Source organism: Ixodes scapularis, unplaced genomic scaffold (genome assembly GCF_016920785.2).
Source record: "Ixodes scapularis isolate PalLabHiFi unplaced genomic scaffold, ASM1692078v2 PGA_scaffold9__187_contigs__length_104089568, whole genome shotgun sequence".
NCBI classification, from domain to species: Eukaryota; Metazoa; Arthropoda; class Arachnida; order Ixodida; family Ixodidae; genus Ixodes; species Ixodes scapularis.
Window position 1 is genome coordinate 30,154,018 of NW_024609884.1, and position 18,727 is coordinate 30,172,744.

Here is an 18,727-nt window from a genome sequence, read left to right on the forward strand (position 1 = left end):
GTTTCACTTCGGATGTTTTCTGAACTTTATTAGGACATCCACGGGATATCCTGAACGTCCCAGATGGGACATCCGCAGGATGCCCGCTGGATGTCTTTGTGTTGTCTGGGTTATAATGTACACTCATGATGGCAGTAGCTAATAAGAAAGTTAATAATTTTAAAGGTTCGTTCGATTTACCTGCACCCGTGCAGAAAAGTGTAGTGTGGTGAACTTCCGGTTGTATCTCAATAGATAGGCAGGTAGTACACTGCTCTGCACTTTTCTGCACCGGTGCAGCAAGTGCAGGTAAATCAAGCGAGCAGACCTGGAAGGGCCACGTTTTGGAAATATGCTACCAAGTATCCCAAATAGCGGCCAGGCTCTTTAAATCGACCGCAAAATTCGGTTCATTAACCTACGATGTTGTGCAGCGCTGCCCACAGATTGTGCTTTTTTTTCCCCATGGAAATGCAGCAAAGCCACCGGTCTGCAAACAATAGGGCGCCCTATGGTTTGAAGACCGGTGGCTTCGCTGCGCTTCCATAGGAGTTGAGCCTTTTTCTCTTTCTACTTTTTCCTCAGGAAAGTTCACTCTTTGCAAATTTTACAACAAAAAAATGCACCATCTGTGGGCAACGCTGCACAAAATCCTAGCGCGATAGGTTAAGAAACCGAATTTCGTGGTCGATTTAAAGAGCCTGGCTGCTATTTGGGACACCTGGTATTTATGTTTTTCGTCGGCGTGCATACGAATCGCAGCAGGCGTTCCCGGCCCCGCCGTCTTGCATAGACCCCCACTTTGAGTCAGTGACAAAGGCGCCGCATACACACACTTTGCACGGTTCCTTTGGAGATCCTCCATCTTCACCATCTCACAGCAGCCTTCAAATGTCCAAATAGACGAAAAAGCAAATTCAAGGGATATAGCTCCAAATTTTATTGAAATCCAAATGCCCAAGGAATCTGAAATATTTCCTTTTTTTTTTTTTTTTTATCGTTACCTTTAAAAAGTTGTGCCAAGAAGTGCTGAGGTGCAGAAATTTGCTGAATGATGTGCCTAATGTCAGCTGAAAAGGAAGCTGGCACCAATACATCCTGCTGAATACTGTACGAATTCACTTCACATGCAGTTTCAATCCTAGCATAAGTTGAGCATGTTTTTAAGGATCCTAGTGCAAAACCATGAATTCCTTGGATTTAGGCCAGTGCTGGGTTGGCACTGAAGCAAAGTTCCTCAGAACGGTCTGTTCAATGAGTATTTGATGAGAGTTGCTAATACTGCAGACAGGACAATCACTGCTCTGAATTGCGACACAAACTGCATAAAGCTAAGCACTTCCCTAGAAAGTAGGATGCCTTCAAGAAAACATCACTGCAGCTGAAGACTGTCAGCAGTTCAGATAATACTACAAAGTGCACAGGTAAACCCAAGATGACCAGCTGCCTCATAAAACTGCACACAATCCTCAAAAAATAGAAGTACAGAGGTTTCGGTGGTGGAAAAAGACAGTGTGACCAAACATATGTAAAAGGAGTGCTCAACTACTATCACAGAAGTTGCTACAAAAACAGCAACTCTAAGGCCCTCCCTTTTGAAATGCTCCACAAAAACACCACACTTTTTATCTTTGGCTCAAGTTGTAGAGTTGCTAAGTTGAAAGCAATAGCACATACTTATAATGCCTGCCACCACTGGCACAATCAAAAACCACTGGACAACACACCGGTTGTAACAACATGAACCAGAAATGCTGACAAAAAAACTAGTCTTCAGTTACTCCTATATGCTCCAAAACAGCTAAAGCAGAAAACCTATAACTAGCCCAGCGTTGCTCAACTCCGACAATCCAAAGCAAGCGACAGAATTGCAATGTTCCACACTTGTACAGTGTGCACAGCAGTACCAATTGCCTTTTCTAGAAAGAAACTGAACATTGGCCTCACATTTGAACACCTACTGAACAAGAAGCATGAGGCAGGAATCCACAATAACAATGCTTACTCCGTATTAGTAGAGCTCTGCAAGCCCATAAGTCATCCAGATATCTACAGTGGAACTGGTAGACGTAGACAGTTTATAAATGTTGTTGATGTCGGTGTGAACACCCCGACGTTATGCAGCCAAAGTTTGTCTCTCTATGCTAAATTTGAATGCCTTCTTTGCTTAGATCAATTTACTGAAATAGCTGCGAGTGTCTGAGCTTCTAAGGATCCTGTCCCCCAGTATAATACGGACACCGCTATTGGTGCAACATGCTGTCTTTGTGATGTCCCTGTTTGGACAACAATCCTTTGGTCAGGAGGTTCTTGGTACAGCTGCTGGCACTGCCTAATTACCTTTGTAAATGTTGCAAATGCTAATGACACAGCAAGTCAGAGTATTAGTCTTACACAGGTGCGCAAAAAGCCTCTTCGCTTTTTGCGCATCCCACAAAATTGCAGTCTATTAAGGGCTTTACTAATTACTAGTACAATTAATGATGCATCTATGCAGCAGCACCCAGTTGCACTAAGAAAGTATGGCTCTTTTGTTGAGACTGACACTTGGGAACAGTCACTTGAAAAAGGGATGACCTTGGTGAGAGTCACCTCCCGAAGGTGCTCAAGACGCTGCCTCAGAGCTCGTCGTGGCTAGCCTGGAAGAGAAAAGATAAGCTATTGAAGAACTGCACTTGCCACAGGTCTTGAAACAGATTTCATCTGAGGGCAGGCATGTACCCAGGATTTTCTTTTTAGGGGGGGGGGGGGGGGGGGGGGGGCAAGTTGCTTTGTGAGGCAGAGGGGGGAAAGGAGGCCCCACCAAAATGAAAGATTTCAGGGGGGGGGGCCCCATGGGCTCCCCCTGGATACGTGCCTGTCTGAGGGTGCACAAGATTGATGAAGCTGTGGCCGAGAATCTTACGCTGCATACTTAAAGCCTCGCTGACATGCAGCCGGAAATGAGAAAACTGGCCGTCATTTACTCCTTTCCAGTGCAGAAAAGAGGAATGCCCTCCTCTTTTTTGAAGGAATCGCTCCATTTACCAATAAGCTGACAGAGCGATGGAAGCTACATACTTGTTGGAGCAGCCAACCGTCGGCCTTGCAACATATGATCACACTTTCTGCACTACTATCACACAGAGAGCTGGGTCGGTTGATAAAAGGCAGGCAAATGCGAAGCGCAAGTTCATCTGCTTCTCAGGCAGGGGTTGCGGTGACGTCAGAACGCCGAGCTCCGATTGGCTCCGATTCGGATGATAGTGGGTAGACCTCAAGGCAGCTAACATTGAGGTCTACCCAGTATTTTTCCTATCAAAGCCAATCAGAACTTGGCGTTCTGATGTCACTGCAACCCCTTCACAAGAGGCAGACAAACTTGCGCTCTGCATTGATTAGGTCCAGCTAGAATTGAGCTTCCACCGCCCGGTCAGCTTAGCAGAGAATAGAGCATGGCTCCCAGATCTGCTCATTTTGGGCACCAAGGAAGAGCACGAGGAGGAATGAAGAGACTGGGAAAGTTTTTTTTTACCAAGCTGTAAATTGTTTTGTGGGTCAGCCTTTAAAACAAAATGTGCAGAAAGACAGAAGGCCAGTGCTAAGTGCCAACACAGGACAAGCACTGACTCGTTTTAATTCCCTCAACATAGGAAGAAAATGTCTGCAGGGCAATGCAGAGGCGTGCACACACACTAGTGTTTGTCCCAAGTTGATGCTACAAAATGCATCACTTTGGGAAGAATCTGCGACCCCAACAATATTGACTTGGTTGCTGACCTGAGCTTGGGTGCAGGCACAAGAGGACTCGTCGCGTGGCTGAGGCACATGCTCCATGGTCTGATGAATGTCGACCTTCCTGATGAGCCTAAGAGAGTACTCCTGCAACAGCTGGGCATAGTAGCACAGGACATGGTGCGGCAGCAAGTAATCCAAAACAAACTGCTGAGCCGACCTCACAATGCGCTGCGCACGCTCGTCGTTTTTGCGAGCCCAGTCGAGCTTCTGCACCAGGTCACTCAAATCTCTCCGAAATGGCACGTAGTGCTCCATGGCCACAAGGCGTGGGTAGAAGTGCTCGTAGTACTCGGAGTCCTGCTTGAGGACGAGACCAGAACCGGCCAGCAGGTAGGGCAAACGGTATGCTGCCACCGTGCCGTCCACATTGATTTGGTACTTGTGCTGAGGAAAAGAAAGCAGCAAAACTCATGAGTGAGCAGAAATGTGGAAGGCAATCACCAATGGGCAAATGTCAGAGTAACATATTCAGCGAAGCCGGCGTGCACCATGAGAAAGGGCGACCAAATAAACGAGTCAACAGACATTCATACTCATCGTCACCTCAAGAAAAAAAGCAAGTTTTGAACATACCATAAAATTCTGTAAGAATGCCCACCCAAATGAAGAGATAAATGGTGAAAAAGATGGGGTGTGCTATCTGTGGGGATGCGACAGCAAAACTTCATCAAACATGAATGATAAACACCAGGCACCCGCTACAAACCACGTGACGCTGGAACTGATACTGCAGATCGTGGACACGGTAAATTCGCATTTCACGATGAGGCAAACCCGCAGGAATCCACTACGAACTCCTGTGTCATGGGAAAGGTTATTGTATGTTGCGGATGCCACAGATTCGCATTTCACAGTGCGAAGGGCCCGCGGAAACTCGTCGAGAACTTGCATCTCATGGGAACGGATACCGCAGATCGCGGATGCAGCAGACTCGAGTCTTATGGTGAAATAAACACACGGGAGCCCGCTACAAACTTGCCTGTCACGGGAACGGACATTGCACATGCAGATCACGGGAATGAATATCGCGGACGCAGCAGATTCGCATTTCAAAATGCAATATACACACAGGAAGTCGCGTGTTATGGGAGCCGTTATCGCACGCGCAGATCACGGACAAAAACGCGGGAACCCGATATGAATTCACTTGTCAGATGTACCAGTACCGCAGATCATGCGGTTGATGTGATTCTTGTCGGATATCGCGTGACGTCGGCGGGTGGGCGATTTTTCGGAATTTTTATGCTACGGATATTTAGCCATAAAAACGGGATGGGCGATCTCTCGGGGGAGGGCATCCTTATGGAATTTTACGGTAGTTCATACGCTGCCTTAAGTGGTTCTTACAAGATTCAGTTGCCAGAGAAGGAAATGATACCTTGTGCATTTAAATGTGTAGATTTCGATAAATTAACAAATAACTGATCTTAAATGCACACACGTATGTGCTCACATACTTGTATGCTATGCACTTTTTTTGTATGTGCCACATAAATGGGGAATTCAGTAACACTTTGCAAGGAGCCACACTTTTTGCACTACAGTTATTGAGGCAAATACGAGTACAGGAGGCGATATTGCCAAGGTTATTTGTGGCACATTAGGACGATAGACACCTTTCAAACAGCACAAAAATCTGACAGAGTGTCAGCAGAGTCATTTCCAATGCACTGTGGTGCATCTTCTTGCAGTGTCAATGCGCTTCCATGCAGCCATCTTTCTTTCTGAAGAAGCCGACTCATGAAAGCGAAAGCAAGCAGAAATATATTTTCTGCGTTAATAAAATAGGCAGTGGTACATTATTGTTCTCTTTTAATGAAAGAAAGGCTCTGAGGCTTCTTAAGTGGTCCATGAACCACTTGTGTAATCATGTTGCATTTCTGATAATGTGGGTAGAAGGCTTCAAGCTAAAACAATGGGTCAGAAGAAACAAAATAAGTTACACTGTTGCAGGTTAAGAAAAGCAGGACAAGGCCACTTTAGCCAGCAAATGCTGGAGAAGAGGAGAGTGGGCTTGCCTCCTCTCCAGCATTCGCTCACTAAAGTGGAAAGAGTGAAGGGCTTTGGGGGAGGAGCTTGGTCCTGCAGCATCAATAAGACTTCACTGGTGAGTGCAGATGCATGTCGCAACTGAGAGCACTTTCAAGCTTGAATACAAGTAGCATGTTCTTGGAAGGTTGTGTGTGTGCTATGTAGCAAGCCATGCAGCTCACCCTGAAGAAGTCGAAGAAAGAGATATGGCTGGCCTGAGGTCCATATTCTTCCATCTTGTCACGGAAAAAGAAGAAGTTTGTGAGCGAAGCGTTCAGCAGGTCAGGGTAGCGGCGCGACAGCGCAACCAGGTCCAGACGCTCCTGGCGGCTGTCCCTGCCCCTCCAGAACCCAGATGGTTCCTTGTCCTTCCAGGCTGGACCACCATGACCTTGCACTGATAGCATGTCCAGCGTCACCCTGCACTTGCAGGCCCACAAAAAAAATATTCCTCAATTTCAACAAAACAGACCCTGACTACCTACCGCGAGATACTAGGCAAGTACCAACCGCAATTTGGAAACTAATTATTAAGAATAAAATCTTTTGTGCACATACTTTGGAAGATTTAAAAAAAAAAAAAAAAATAGAAGGAGCATGTTTGCATGTTTATGAACATGCCGTAAAATCCCGAAAGGGCGGCCTCCCCCGAGAGATCTCCCATCCTGTTTTTTTGGTTAAATATCTGAAACATAAAAATTCCAAAACCATTGCCCACCCCCCAATCCCCGTTGGACATCATGCAATGTCCGACAGGAATAACATCAACCGTGCGATCAGCGGTACTGGAACGTGGCAAGCGGGTTTGCAGCGAGTTCCCGCGTCTTTTTCCATGATTTTCACGCACAATATCGGTTCCTGTGACATGCGAGTTCGTAGCAAGTTCCTGCGCTTTTTTGTCCGCGATCTGCGCGCACGATATCGGTTCCTATGGCATGCAAGTTTAGCTGGTTTCTGCGAGTTTATAGCACCGTGAAACACAAATCTGCTGCATCCGCAGTCTGCGGTATCCTTTCCCAAGACGTTTCGTACCTTGAGGAATATGGTCACCCTAGGAAAGAAGGAAGGAACCGAAATAGCATGGATAGCAAAAGGGGGGAACGGAAGGACCCTAATGAACTGGTGAAGGAGACAGAGGGAGGTTGAGGCTGAGGTTCCGATGGAAGAAATGCAAGGTCAGCCTCGGATAGGGCTAGTGAGGGGGAACCGACATTTGTAGGGCTGTGGCGCATTTTGAAGTACTTCAAAATTTCCTGTCCATACCTTGACCTCTGCAAAGCTAGTACTGATGTGGCCTCAAAGTTGGGGGTACACCAGTCTTGGGCAGTAACTAATTACTAGTGACGTGTTACCGGTAACTAGTTACTTTTTCTCGGCAACTTTTACCTATAACGCGTTACTCTTTAAAACTGGCAACTTGTAACTTTAACACTGCTACTTTTTTATTGGGTAACTGTAACTGTTTAGGCCGTTACAGTTACTTTTTTTTATTATATAAATTAGAACCTACTGCTGCGGACATGGTGAAATTCCCATCTTGAAGTATTTTTCTCGAAACTGCTTGTTGACAAAAAAAACAAACAAAAAGCGTGGCCACGCATTAAACAAACAAAGAATTGCCTGGTTTAGCTTACAATCAACGAGGCAACATGAAACCGGGAGATAAAGCAAGGGGCGCCCGCGGTGATAGGGGTGCAATGTGCGTTTCACCGACTTTGGCTCACTCTTTTCTTGTGGGGACCATCTGCGGGTATCGGTGGTCGTGCAAAATGTCTCGAGTATTCCGTCTGGGCTGTTTCCGAACCCCCTCCCCTACCCCCTACCACCCTCTCCCTCCCCTTTGTTGTATATGCCTGTGCTGTCATTTTTACACTCAGGCGCTCGCCGTTTCCTCTTCCCTATTAGTTTTCAAGGAAACCGTCCCCATATTGTGCAGAAAGTCGGCGCTTGTTTAACTTATTCATTCTCTTTGGAGCCGCTCGAGTAAACACGAAGGCAAGGTTCAAGTGTAATTGTCTTTTTCGTCGATAGCCTCAAGAAACACCTCAACGCAAGGACACTTTGTTGGGGAGTCTATGCAGTGCTACAATTGAAGCGATTTCCCTTAAAACACGTGTCTTAAGTGAGAGAAAGGGCTGTTTTTTGATGCATGCATACTGGTCTTCCACAGTTGGCATTTCGGACACAGATGCTGCGGTGGTCGTCATACACTCGTAGAGCGCCAGAAGGCCTCACTTTGTCTCCTTTCCCCGTATATTCTTTCGACGCTGCTTGACCTGCTATCTTTAGGTCTGCTTCCGAGTATATCCCATAAGGTAATTATGTGAACATCTGTGTCCTCATTGGTTTCGGAGTAAAAAATGAACAAGAACGGTCACTGATGCGTGCCGATGGCAATTTTGAAAAACAGTTGATTCGAAGTTATAACAATTATTGCAAAAAAATTATGCACATCAAAATGCTGAAACGGCGAAGGAAGCAAAAAAGAAACACCCTTCGGGTTTAAATTTTTCCAATTCCTCAGTTTACCTTTCCTCCCACTATAGTGTAACAAGTAAAACAATACTGTTTTAGTTTGTGATTTATTGTGTACAATTTTCGTACTGTAACGACAGTAACGGCGTTACTGCTTTTGCAGTAACTGGAACTGTAACACGTTACATTTTGAAGCCGGTGACTGTAACTGAGTTACTTTTCCCCCTAGGTAACTGTAACACTTTTTACTGGTAACGTGCCCATGACTGGGGTACACGATGCACAAGTTGCGACGTGTTCGGCAATAGGGTGATAGCTCGGGACAGAGGGATCAAGGGCAGCATTTTTTACCTCATTGGCATGCTCTCGAACTGTCGTTGACACATCGGCCAGACTGGCCAATGTATTAAGAGCTGCAGCTGAGGGGGATGGAGTGAATGCACTGTTTTTTGCATAGGAGATAAACTGTGGCGGCTGCAGGCTCTCTAAGCTGAAGAGGTTCAACAGATCCACTTGAGCGACGCCGATTAAAGGTTCTAATGAACGAACCACGAGCTGGCACACGGCTCTGTGGATGTTGAGCGGCGTAAATCGACGAGGCTAAGGTGACATTTCCTTGTGCATTGACGTAATTGTGCATTGACGTAAGCAAGAACCATATTTACCTTTTCTTCAGTTAAAATGCTTGCTGGGAGGCCATCGTACACCACGCAATGCGGTTTGCAGGCTGATTTTTTACTAACAGCCATTAGCATACGGCCAGAAGTTTTTTTTTTTTTTTCTTTTTACTTTGCTCTTTTATTTGAAGGTCAGGGACATGCCTCATGAGTGTGAAAATTATCCGTGAAAACAAGGAGTGCCAGTTATCACAATAAAAGATACAGATGATAAGTATCAATTCCGGACCTACCAGAACCACGCAATGATTTTGAATTTTAGATTGGCTCGCGGGGAGCAGGCCATGAGCCGATTTGGGATTGGTTCAAAGCTTTTGGTCACGTGTTGACAGCAATGTACGTGTTGCAACACGTCACGCTCTGACGCCTTTTCCGGGGTGCAACTATCTCCGCCCTTTGCGCGCTTTTTCCGGGTTAATTTCGGTTTCCCTCTGCCCCGATAGAACTATACAATAACAGAAAAAGAGTGCCTGGCCGTCGTTTGGGGCATAACAAATTTTGACCATACTTATATGGACGCCATTTCACAATCGTCACTGACCATCATGCTTTTTGTTATCTCTCTTCACTGAAGAACGTAACGGGACGACTCGGTCGATGGATACTGGCATTACAGGAACACACCTTCACAGTCGCTTACAAATCTGGTAGGAAGCATACGGATGCAGACGGACCCTCACGCTGTCCTGTCGAGGGTCCAGACAAACGCCTAGATCATATAGATGACGCTTTTGACTCAGCTTCAATTCATACAACCTCATTCTCAACCGAACAATAGAAAGATCCTTGGATTAGGGGCATTGTTCGGTAATTAGAATGACCAACCGATCTCTCAAACAAGGCACTAACAGTGGTGGTCCAGCCATTTTAGGTTTTGGAGCAATTTTTGGAGCAAGAAAAGCCCAATTTTGGAGCAATTCGTATCACATAAACTCCCCTTTTGGAGCAGGGAAAAGCTTGTTTTGGAGCACCTTGGTATCAGGAAAACTAAACATTTTGGAGCAGCATGAACATAGAACAGTTCTGTGCCATGTCTTTATTATTATATATATATTACGGCTGCCGAAAGTCCGAAACTATAGCGATTTATTAAACATGTTTGTAAGCTCTATTCTGAGTTCGCACGCAGTGCGACAGTATGACAACCAAGGGGTGACCAATCGTTTACGGCATTTGACATGAAAAGGAACATGCAACAATTCGCAACAAGGAAATCAAGCAACGACCACGCGATCGAAAAGAGTACCACATTCGGTATTGATGCCGCTGGTCTGCTGGTGAACGAGCGTCCGAGCAAATTTCTACTATGGGGTTTGTAACTTAAAACGCGCATGCAGAAAAAAAAAAACTACTCACGTTGGCTCCGCTTTAAGAGGACTTAGTAGTGGCGATGCAGAAATGAACAGCCACAACGCCGCATATCAAAACGGTCACAACAAAACAATAATGCGCAATAATGCCACTGAGCCGGAAACCTGAATTGGATTGTGATGGCTATGGTAACGGCTCTACCCGTTATATCAGGCGGCAGCTTGCACCTGCTTGCACCACCTAGAGCACTATATAGCTCTATAGTGCTCTAGCACCACCTAGCCTAGAAAATAAAACTCCCCCGGGTTGCCAGCCGAAAACGCCATTCTTCCAAAAAAAGGATTCGTTCACGGACCGACTAGCCCTGTTTGGCGCAGTTTGGCACGGTTTGGAGCAGTTTAGCGCAATTTGTGTCTTTAGGCGCAGCAAGGCGCAGGTAAAGGAGAATTTATCAAAATGGCGCAATTGGCGCAGCTGGACCACCCCTGCACTAAGAAAACCAATGCAGTACTTTTCATTGTGTGATGGAATCCTTTATCGCCACAACTTTTCTCCAGATGGCAATCGATGGCTTCTCGTAGTTCCTACGCACCTGCGGCCTGGCCTTCTTCACACTTTCTACGACGACCCTATGGCTGACCATATGGGATTTGCAGAAACATATTCACGTATCAAACATTGTTATTTTTGGCCGAAACTTTGACACTGTCTTTAGATATGTACAATCATGTCTCTAATGGCAGCAATGCAAGCGCCCCACAGGATTACGCCAACCCTTAGTTTGCCCAGGCTGTCTGTTTGAACACGTTGACATTGACCTCTTTGGACACAAACCATTCCCACTCTCTTCTTAAGGAAATCGTTGCATAGTCACCGCGGTCGACTACTTTACCAGGTACGCTGAAACAGCTGCACTCCCAAATGCATCTGCTGAAGCTGTTGCCAGTTTTTTTTATTGCGAACATCCTGCTACGTCACAGTGCACCAAGTGACAGAGGCCGTCAGTTCTTTTTCCGAACCGTAGGGGCAACCTTAAAGGCTTGCAACGTCGTACATCACACCACCTCTTCCTACCGAACGCTTTCATAGAACCCTCGCAGATATGACGACGATGTATGTCGCTTCTGATCATAACAACTATGAAACTATTTTGCCCTTCGTCACATTTGCGTACAATACCGAACAGCAAGATACCACTGGTTTCTCTCCCTACTTCATGGACAAGAAGCACCGTGCAACATGGACACTATCTTCCCTTATACAGCGAGTGATCAGAACGACCTTTTCATGCAGCTGACGTGCCGAGGAGTGTCGCCAACTGGCTCAACTTCAAACTGCTCAGCAGCAGCATACCGCGAAAACTCGCCATGATTTGTGGCATAGAGCCGCAACTTACGCGCCAGGAGACCTCGCCATGGTGTGGACAATCAAGCGACAAGGCTTAGCAGACAAGTTCCTGCGCAAGTATGTCAGGCCATATCGCGTCATCAAACAAACGACACCAGTCACATGCCATGCCGAACCACCCTCACCGCCATCCGATGCCCGCTTCCGAGATGATGACATTATTCATGGTGGAAAATACGCCTAAAAAACACGGACAAAGAAAGAAGCACACAGGACGAGGTGAGGTCTACGCCTCGTCCTGTGTGCTTCTTTCTTTGTCTGTGTTTTTTAGGCATATTTTCCACCATGCATAAGTGCCAACTAGCCCAACTCGCAGTTTTAATGACATTACTCATGTAAATCGACTAAAGAAATACGTTCAGCCCCAGCCAACCCTTCTCGAGCACCATCTCCGAGGTGCTCCTTACCGTACAACTCCAATCACCAATACCGCCTTCTTGCCTACGAACACCCCTGCTGCGTCCCCACATCACATGGATGCCACCCCCGCAAACACCACCCACAACCCCTTCTCCCCCCCCGCCCAGGGGTAATTGTGACGTGTATACTTGATGATGTCCCCTTCATTGTCTTTCAGCGTGGTGGCCGAGGAGCACAAGGCCCACGTGCACTTGAACTGGATGCGCGGGCAGAGGCGCGCTCAATGTTTTGAAGTACGGACATAAAAACAGTCGGCGGCCCTTGGTCTTCGTCCTATATAAATATATAAATTTTTATTTATATATCTTGCCTTTTTGCGCCCACACTTTCTTTTCACTTTTTGCGTCTGCACCTTCTTTTCTCATTTTTTTTTTTTAAAGCAGAGGGCGAAAAGAGCGAGCAAATACAACATAGTGTAGTGAACAAGTGTTTGAGATAGAAACGTGTGCAACTTTTGACCAATAAGAAGTATTAAGATGTTTTTGAGTTCTTGTTATTGTGTTGATGGAGAGGGATCGGTGGCGGAGTCGTCTAGCGCACACCAGCTTGGAGCACGTGGAGCGAAAGCACGCGCTGCATAAGATCCTGGGCTCAATCCCCACCCCTGCCTGTTTCGATCTGGATGAGCATTGTACCGGCATATGGTCATGTATCATTACTGCGTGGTGCACATTAAAGACCCCAGGCTAGCGGTTGTACTGCACTGGCTAAATTGCTCATCTACAGCTGAGAGACAAATCGCTCGTTGAAGGCATACTAACTTCAAGACGGTATTAACGTACCCACAACCAATGTTGTCCCGCTGTGGGATATCTGGGACTACTTTAAACCGTTTATTATAAAACGGCCGTCTAGCATTCCAATAAAAAAAATTATTAGAGAAACAAAAAAAAAAACCAAAAAAAGAAACAGCTTTTAGGAATGTGTAATTGGTAACCATTGGAGTCACTAGGGTCAGAAGCACGCACCCAAAAAGGTAGAGCTCCGCGAACCCCCCCCCCTCCGCCCATCGCGTGGCCTGCCACGAGACATTCCCTCTAAAACCATAAAAAACCAATATCAACAGGAAACGATAACCGTAATCGTAATGTTACATTTTTTGGTTTGAGTCTCTGACCACAGTGCAGAGGGGGAAACCCAGGGATACCGCTTCGAGATAACAGAACACAATCAGAAAATTTCTCCCCTGCATTCACCTGGGTGAAGTCAAGTACGTGAAAGAAAGAGAAACTGCTATACTTCGTTTCAGCTTCCGTCCGAGCGCAGCCAAAGCTAAGTGTGGCCGGAGCCAATCACACGCCGGCATTAGGTCACGCGATCTCGCCTGCACTTTTGTATCACTCCGCTGCGCCGCCGGTCGGCCACGCCGCCCGCGCTAACCGAGTATTTCGTCTGCTACGGGTGTATCAAAGATATCGTCTGCTACAGGTTTAAAAAGTGCCCTTTCACGTTCTGAAACGTAGTCACAGGGGATGTCAGTACGTAGGCTGGCCGCTGGCATCTGTGTCCGAGCTTTCCACCTGTTCGGCTTAGTTTTGAGTTGTAAGTACACGTTGCAAGGTTCCCGATGACCCGGCCATTGATGTTTCCTTGTATTGTTTGGATATACCAGAGCTCGAGGCGCAGTCCTTTCCACCAGCTTCTTGGCGTTCAATGTGATCGGCAGGTAAAGGGCTGCCCTGATTTCGCCGCGTATCTGAATTGTAGTGGCCCGGACGCTTTGCTTTTTTACAACGCATTCGCGGTACGACGCGGCCGGAGTCTTCTGCCGAATTCGAAAGTAGACATTCATCACGACTTCTCGCGCCTGACGCCCGAATGTGCCTTTGCGAAAGGGCGTTTTGAAGCGACTCGGTGAGGGAAGCAGCGAAGCACATGATTCGGCGATTACGAGAACGAAATCGCACAGAAAAACCGAACGCTGCAGCCGTGTTGCCAGCGGATATACATGTTTTCACTGAACCACATGCATTTACATATATTAATAGAAACGTAAACTTCAAAGATCTGATTCCTTTAGTTGCAAATCATTCCCAGCACTACACATCTGGAACATTGTGCAGTTTTTACGCACAAAACAGTTATTTTAAACGAAATTACTTTTGTGAACTACTTTGTGATGCGTAGGAATGCTCTTCTCGAAGTTGCGAACCGTCCCTCAGCCTTTGGCTGCGCTCGGACGGAAGCTGAAACGAAGTATAGTGTTTAATCGAAGATTTCTTAACAGGCATTGTGAGTGCCCGTGCAATATCTGAGAGGGAGCAAAGGAACATACCTGCCCATCATCTCGAGAGACGACTCGGTAAGGTCGTAGGTGGGCATGACAATGTCCCTGGTGCTGTTGGAGCCACACCAGGAGAAAAAGGGCACCGGCTTCCCCCAGTAGTCCTTGCGTTCCAGGGGCCAGTCACCCAAATTCACCAGCATTTCCACGTCTGGGAGGACAACCTGCAAAGACCTTTCATCTCAGAGGCCACAACCACTACTGAGACCGGTTGGCACGCCAAACTGCTATGGGTTGTAGTTCAGGCCTGAAGGAATAAACTGGCACTTGCCTTTCTCGCAAGAGAGAGTAGAATCTGGTCCATGAACATGTTGAAGCCGACGTGCTGGCCGTAGCATTTCCTATACACCTAAAATACAAGCAAAAAGGGAGCTCAGATGAAAGCTTGCTGAAATGTCCTATGTAATAGTACTTTCAGACTGAGGTAGGAAACAAAAAATAATAGTTACCACCATTAACAACCCGTGCCAGGACAATAGTACTTTTCAGAGTATAGAGTTTCTACAACATGTATAGGATTTCTACAATATGCAGACCTTGACACCTGCACACAGAAAGCTCATACTTTATGAAAACTCCACTAGCTTCCAGCTAAAAAAGAATTTTTTTTTTTAAATTTTTGTTCTTAAAAAGATATAAGCTGTAAACTTGAAATCACTTGATTTTTTTAAATTTTTGCACAAACAACTTTTGGATGACACAAAATTCAACTTGGGCTCCAAATCCTCTGTACCATCCGCTTAAAACTAACATGATTGGCTTGAGCGAAAGTGGTCACTGTGTGCATTTCTTTGCACCAATGAGTAAAACACCGATGTAAACATTGAGGTTGTTGCAGTTTTGCAAATTTTACTCGGCATCAATGTCTGTGTAATACCCACATTGCAAGGCAAATGGAAGAGACATCATTGTTTTCATCAGGCAATCGAACGAACAGGTACTGAACAAATATTGCCTTTAAACTTTTGTTCATGTCTCTGTGAATGATGCTGGAATGTATTAACCCTTTAACACTAGTAAAGAAACATACTATGATTTGGACTAGGGCATGGCTATATTCTTGGAATATTGTGCATTTACATGGTTTTCTCAGATTCAAACTGCATTTTTATGAATGCATTTTGCATTCATAGGCCCACCGAATAAAATAAAATATTGGAGCTTTATGGGCGACTTCTGCGACGACCTAGGGTTGGAATCTTGCAATGCAGGGGCCGAGAAGGAACCTCGATACTATGGAGCTATGGCAAGAGAATGTACCTGGTTCTTCACAACCGCATAGTGGCAGAAGCTCACGGATCCAGGGCGATCAAATCTCTGGAGTGCATCTTGGAGCACCTTCTTCATGTCCACCTTCTCAAAATCTCTGAGGTCGGCCAGTATTTGGGGGTCAACAGCACGGCACTCCAGATGGCCAAGCCATTCATTGTAAGGAATGGGACAGTTGCAGGTGTCATGGTGAAGTGGGCCTGTTTTGGAAGCATATGGAGGCTCACATAAAAAAGATCTCTGGTCACCCCTTCAATCATAACATAATGTACAATGTGAGCAGATAAAAACTTTAATATACACCAGTAACACAAAAGCATAATGCAGAAAAAGATAAAATAGCTGTGTCTTACCTCTGAGCAGGATAGGAGATTCAGGAAGTGGAGATCCCTTATATGCAATCTCGATTTTGGCTTCAGGGCAGGTCCTGAAGATCTTGTAGCGGACAAAGAATAAGCCATCCCCGCGGCTTAGCACCTGGGTCCAAATACTGCAGTGGCTCTGTGTGCCCAAGATATTCACGCTGAGGTTTCCAGGTGCAGACGTAGTGAAACTGTTTGTAGAAGAGAAAACCCAAAAATCCCAAAGAAGCTTGTTTCTCAAAAGCGTTTGTTTAGCTCATACAGTTTAGTTGGTCGATTGTTCATTCCTTATTTTATCTGGATATGCCCATGAACACACTTCAGACTTTGATAGTTGGGGACAAGCATACCAGAACCTAAACTACACGAAAAGCATAAACGGATCTTGTCACATGACATAAATTAAGCATTCTTTATGATATCCTTGTGGCATGGTAAAATGGTGGATGCGGTAGATGGCTGTAAGGACTCTGGCTCCAAGCTTGGACGTAGCCTTGGAATGATCCACACACCACGGCACCACTTCACAGTTGTATGCCGGTTACGTTCGAGAAGGAAAACATGAGGGTGATCACCGCAAAAGGGGGCTACTTAATTTTCCTGCTTTTGCGCGTTGAGCGAGGAAGGAACACGAGGTATGGGGGAGGTACCGGCGGTACCGGTCGCTGGTGGTTACAACAAACGAACGAGCGAGACATAACGCTGAAGAACAAAAGCACGATCCCTTAACTCACTTGGAACCATCGGCGTCGACGACCTGCACGAAGAAGTACCTGGCCGGTAGTCGAAAGTTGCCGCGCAGTCCTGGTCCGTAGACTCGGACCGACTGTCCAGTGGGGGTGAGACTAGGGGCCCGTTCTTTGCACTCTGCGATGGGACATTGCTCCGCAGCGGCGGCGACCCGTAGCGCAAATGCCACGCAAGCGACCGCGAGGAACGACATAATACTGCCACAACCTTGAGCTTGACAGGAAGATTCCGCTTCGACGATCAATGCATCTTCCAGTCTAATTTCGTCTGCAAACACCTCTCCGTTGCTCAAGCAAGAGCTTTCCAGCGGAGCCTCGCTTCACAGGCGCATGCACGAAGCGCAAGTTAATGGTCCCACCTAGACGGGTTTATCAAGACGGCCACGAAGCATCATCATCTTTTCGCGCACGCTTTGAAAAGAACTTTTCTTGTTGCTCCTCGCGCGGCTCAGCGGCTTGGCTGGCTTGGCCTTCGCCTTTTCTTGGTCGCATCGCACCGCCGGCTACGTCGCCGCCTTCTCCCCAACTTTCCACTTCCCTCTCGCCTCCTTGCAAGACGCCGCTCAAGCAACTCACTCAAAACCCTCAATGCAAACATACTACATAAAATGAAAAACAGCGGAAGCGGCTTGAAGCTGCCAAACCAGCTGGACGAATCTTGTAAGTTACATCATTCACAAAGGAAGAAATAAAACCGACAAAACCACGCAAAACCCAGAAACAGGAATGTTTCTCGGTGGCTACCCTAGATGACGCCACAAGTCAACAGATTTCAGTAGATTTCAGAGCCACAGGTTTGAATTAAATGAAAAATAGAATAGATACCATGATACCAGAGCTCTGCATGATACCACACTGATGATACCATAATAAATACAACAAAATCTGACGCAACCACTGGACGCAACTAGAGCCACTAAATGAGCTCTGAATGAGCTGCACTAAATAAGCGTAGCTACCTGGGTAGTGTAATAGAAAACATTATTTTATTGATTATTGCTCAAAGAAAACATGTTTGCGCTTTAGTACAAGGACAGAGGAAGAACAGAACAGAACAGACGGGTAATACCACGTGACATCGCGAGAACGATCCGCGACCGCCGCGACCGCGACTCGATTTTGAAACGGCTGGCATAATCAGTAGGGGTGTCGCGAACTTTTGTCGAACCAGATTTTTAGGTCGAACGTTCGGGGTTCGACTGGGTCGAACCGGTTCGACGAACCTTCGAACTTTTCACCAGATTCGACCGGTTCGACTTTGTGGACAGTGTGGCCAGACCTTGATACAAGCATGTCTAGGTTTGGAGAATTCTTTATTAAGAAAAGGGTTATTTTATTTTAGAAACAGTTGCAATTTAAAGAAACTAATTCTAATCACTGAAGAAGTTAATAACTTAATTTTTTTGTACTGTATTAAGTGAAATAACCAATCAGCGCTGCCCTTAATTTATTTCTTAGCCATCACCATCCAATCCGAAGCCAACTGGCCAGCCTGTCGCGCATGCGCACATGAGTCGAACCTCAATACAAGGTTCGTCGAATTTTCTACTAAAAGGTCGAAAAAGTCGAACCTGGTCGAACTCGAACCTCGGCCGGTTCGCGACACCCCTAATAATCAGCTGGATACTTCACGGATTGGCTTCGTCTTGGGCTACGGCAAAAAGAAAACAGCAGCGATAGCAGAAAATAGCAGACGATCTCTTTTGGTCATGGAGAAAGCACTAGAAGAGACGATAATATTAATGACGGCGTGGTGTTTTCTGAGGTGGCGCCACCATACCTTTTGCTTAGAGTAACTGCACATGCTCCGCTTTACTCTACTTTTGCTCACCTTCCTTTTGGGCTGTATATTGAAATCAAAATTCGTTACTTCTATCAGTGAAACATCAAAAATTTGTTCTTATCAATCAGCGCGATCGCTGTAAATCTAGCACAGGTGCCCTAAACGCGTATGTTCCACGCGTCGTAATTTGCAACGATTACGTT

General features: G+C 46.2%; 1 protein-coding gene across 1 annotated transcript; it reads right to left on the bottom strand.

Annotated features, from left to right (window-relative positions):
• Positions 1-895: 895 nt before the first annotated feature.
• Positions 896-17,455, bottom strand: LOC115322536 (protein O-glucosyltransferase 2). Its single transcript, XM_029982900.3, has 8 exons — positions 16,727-17,455; positions 15,984-16,183; positions 15,622-15,830; positions 14,633-14,710; positions 14,353-14,525; positions 5,970-6,207; positions 3,739-4,140; positions 896-2,618 (listed from the first exon to the last, which is right to left on the bottom strand). The coding sequence occupies exons 1-8, from the start codon at positions 16,933-16,935 to the stop codon at positions 2,598-2,600; spliced, it is 1,530 nt and encodes a 509-aa protein (XP_029838760.3). The 5' UTR covers positions 16,936-17,455; the 3' UTR covers positions 896-2,597.
• Positions 17,456-18,727: the final 1,272 nt, after the last annotated feature.

Excerpts from the sequence above, each read along its gene's own strand:
- LOC115322536 (XM_029982900.3), bottom strand. The coding sequence starts at position 16,935 with ATGTCGTTCCTCGCGGTCGCTTGCGTGGCATTTGCGCTACGGGTCGCC. Across the intron at positions 15,831-15,983 it reads ATCTCCTATCCTGCTCAGAG|GCCCACTTCACCATGACACC; the intron begins GTAAGACACAGC and ends CTTCCAAAACAG. Across the intron at positions 4,141-5,969 it reads CTTTCTTCGACTTCTTCAGG|CACAAGTACCAAATCAATGT; the intron begins GTGAGCTGCATG and ends TCTTTTCCTCAG.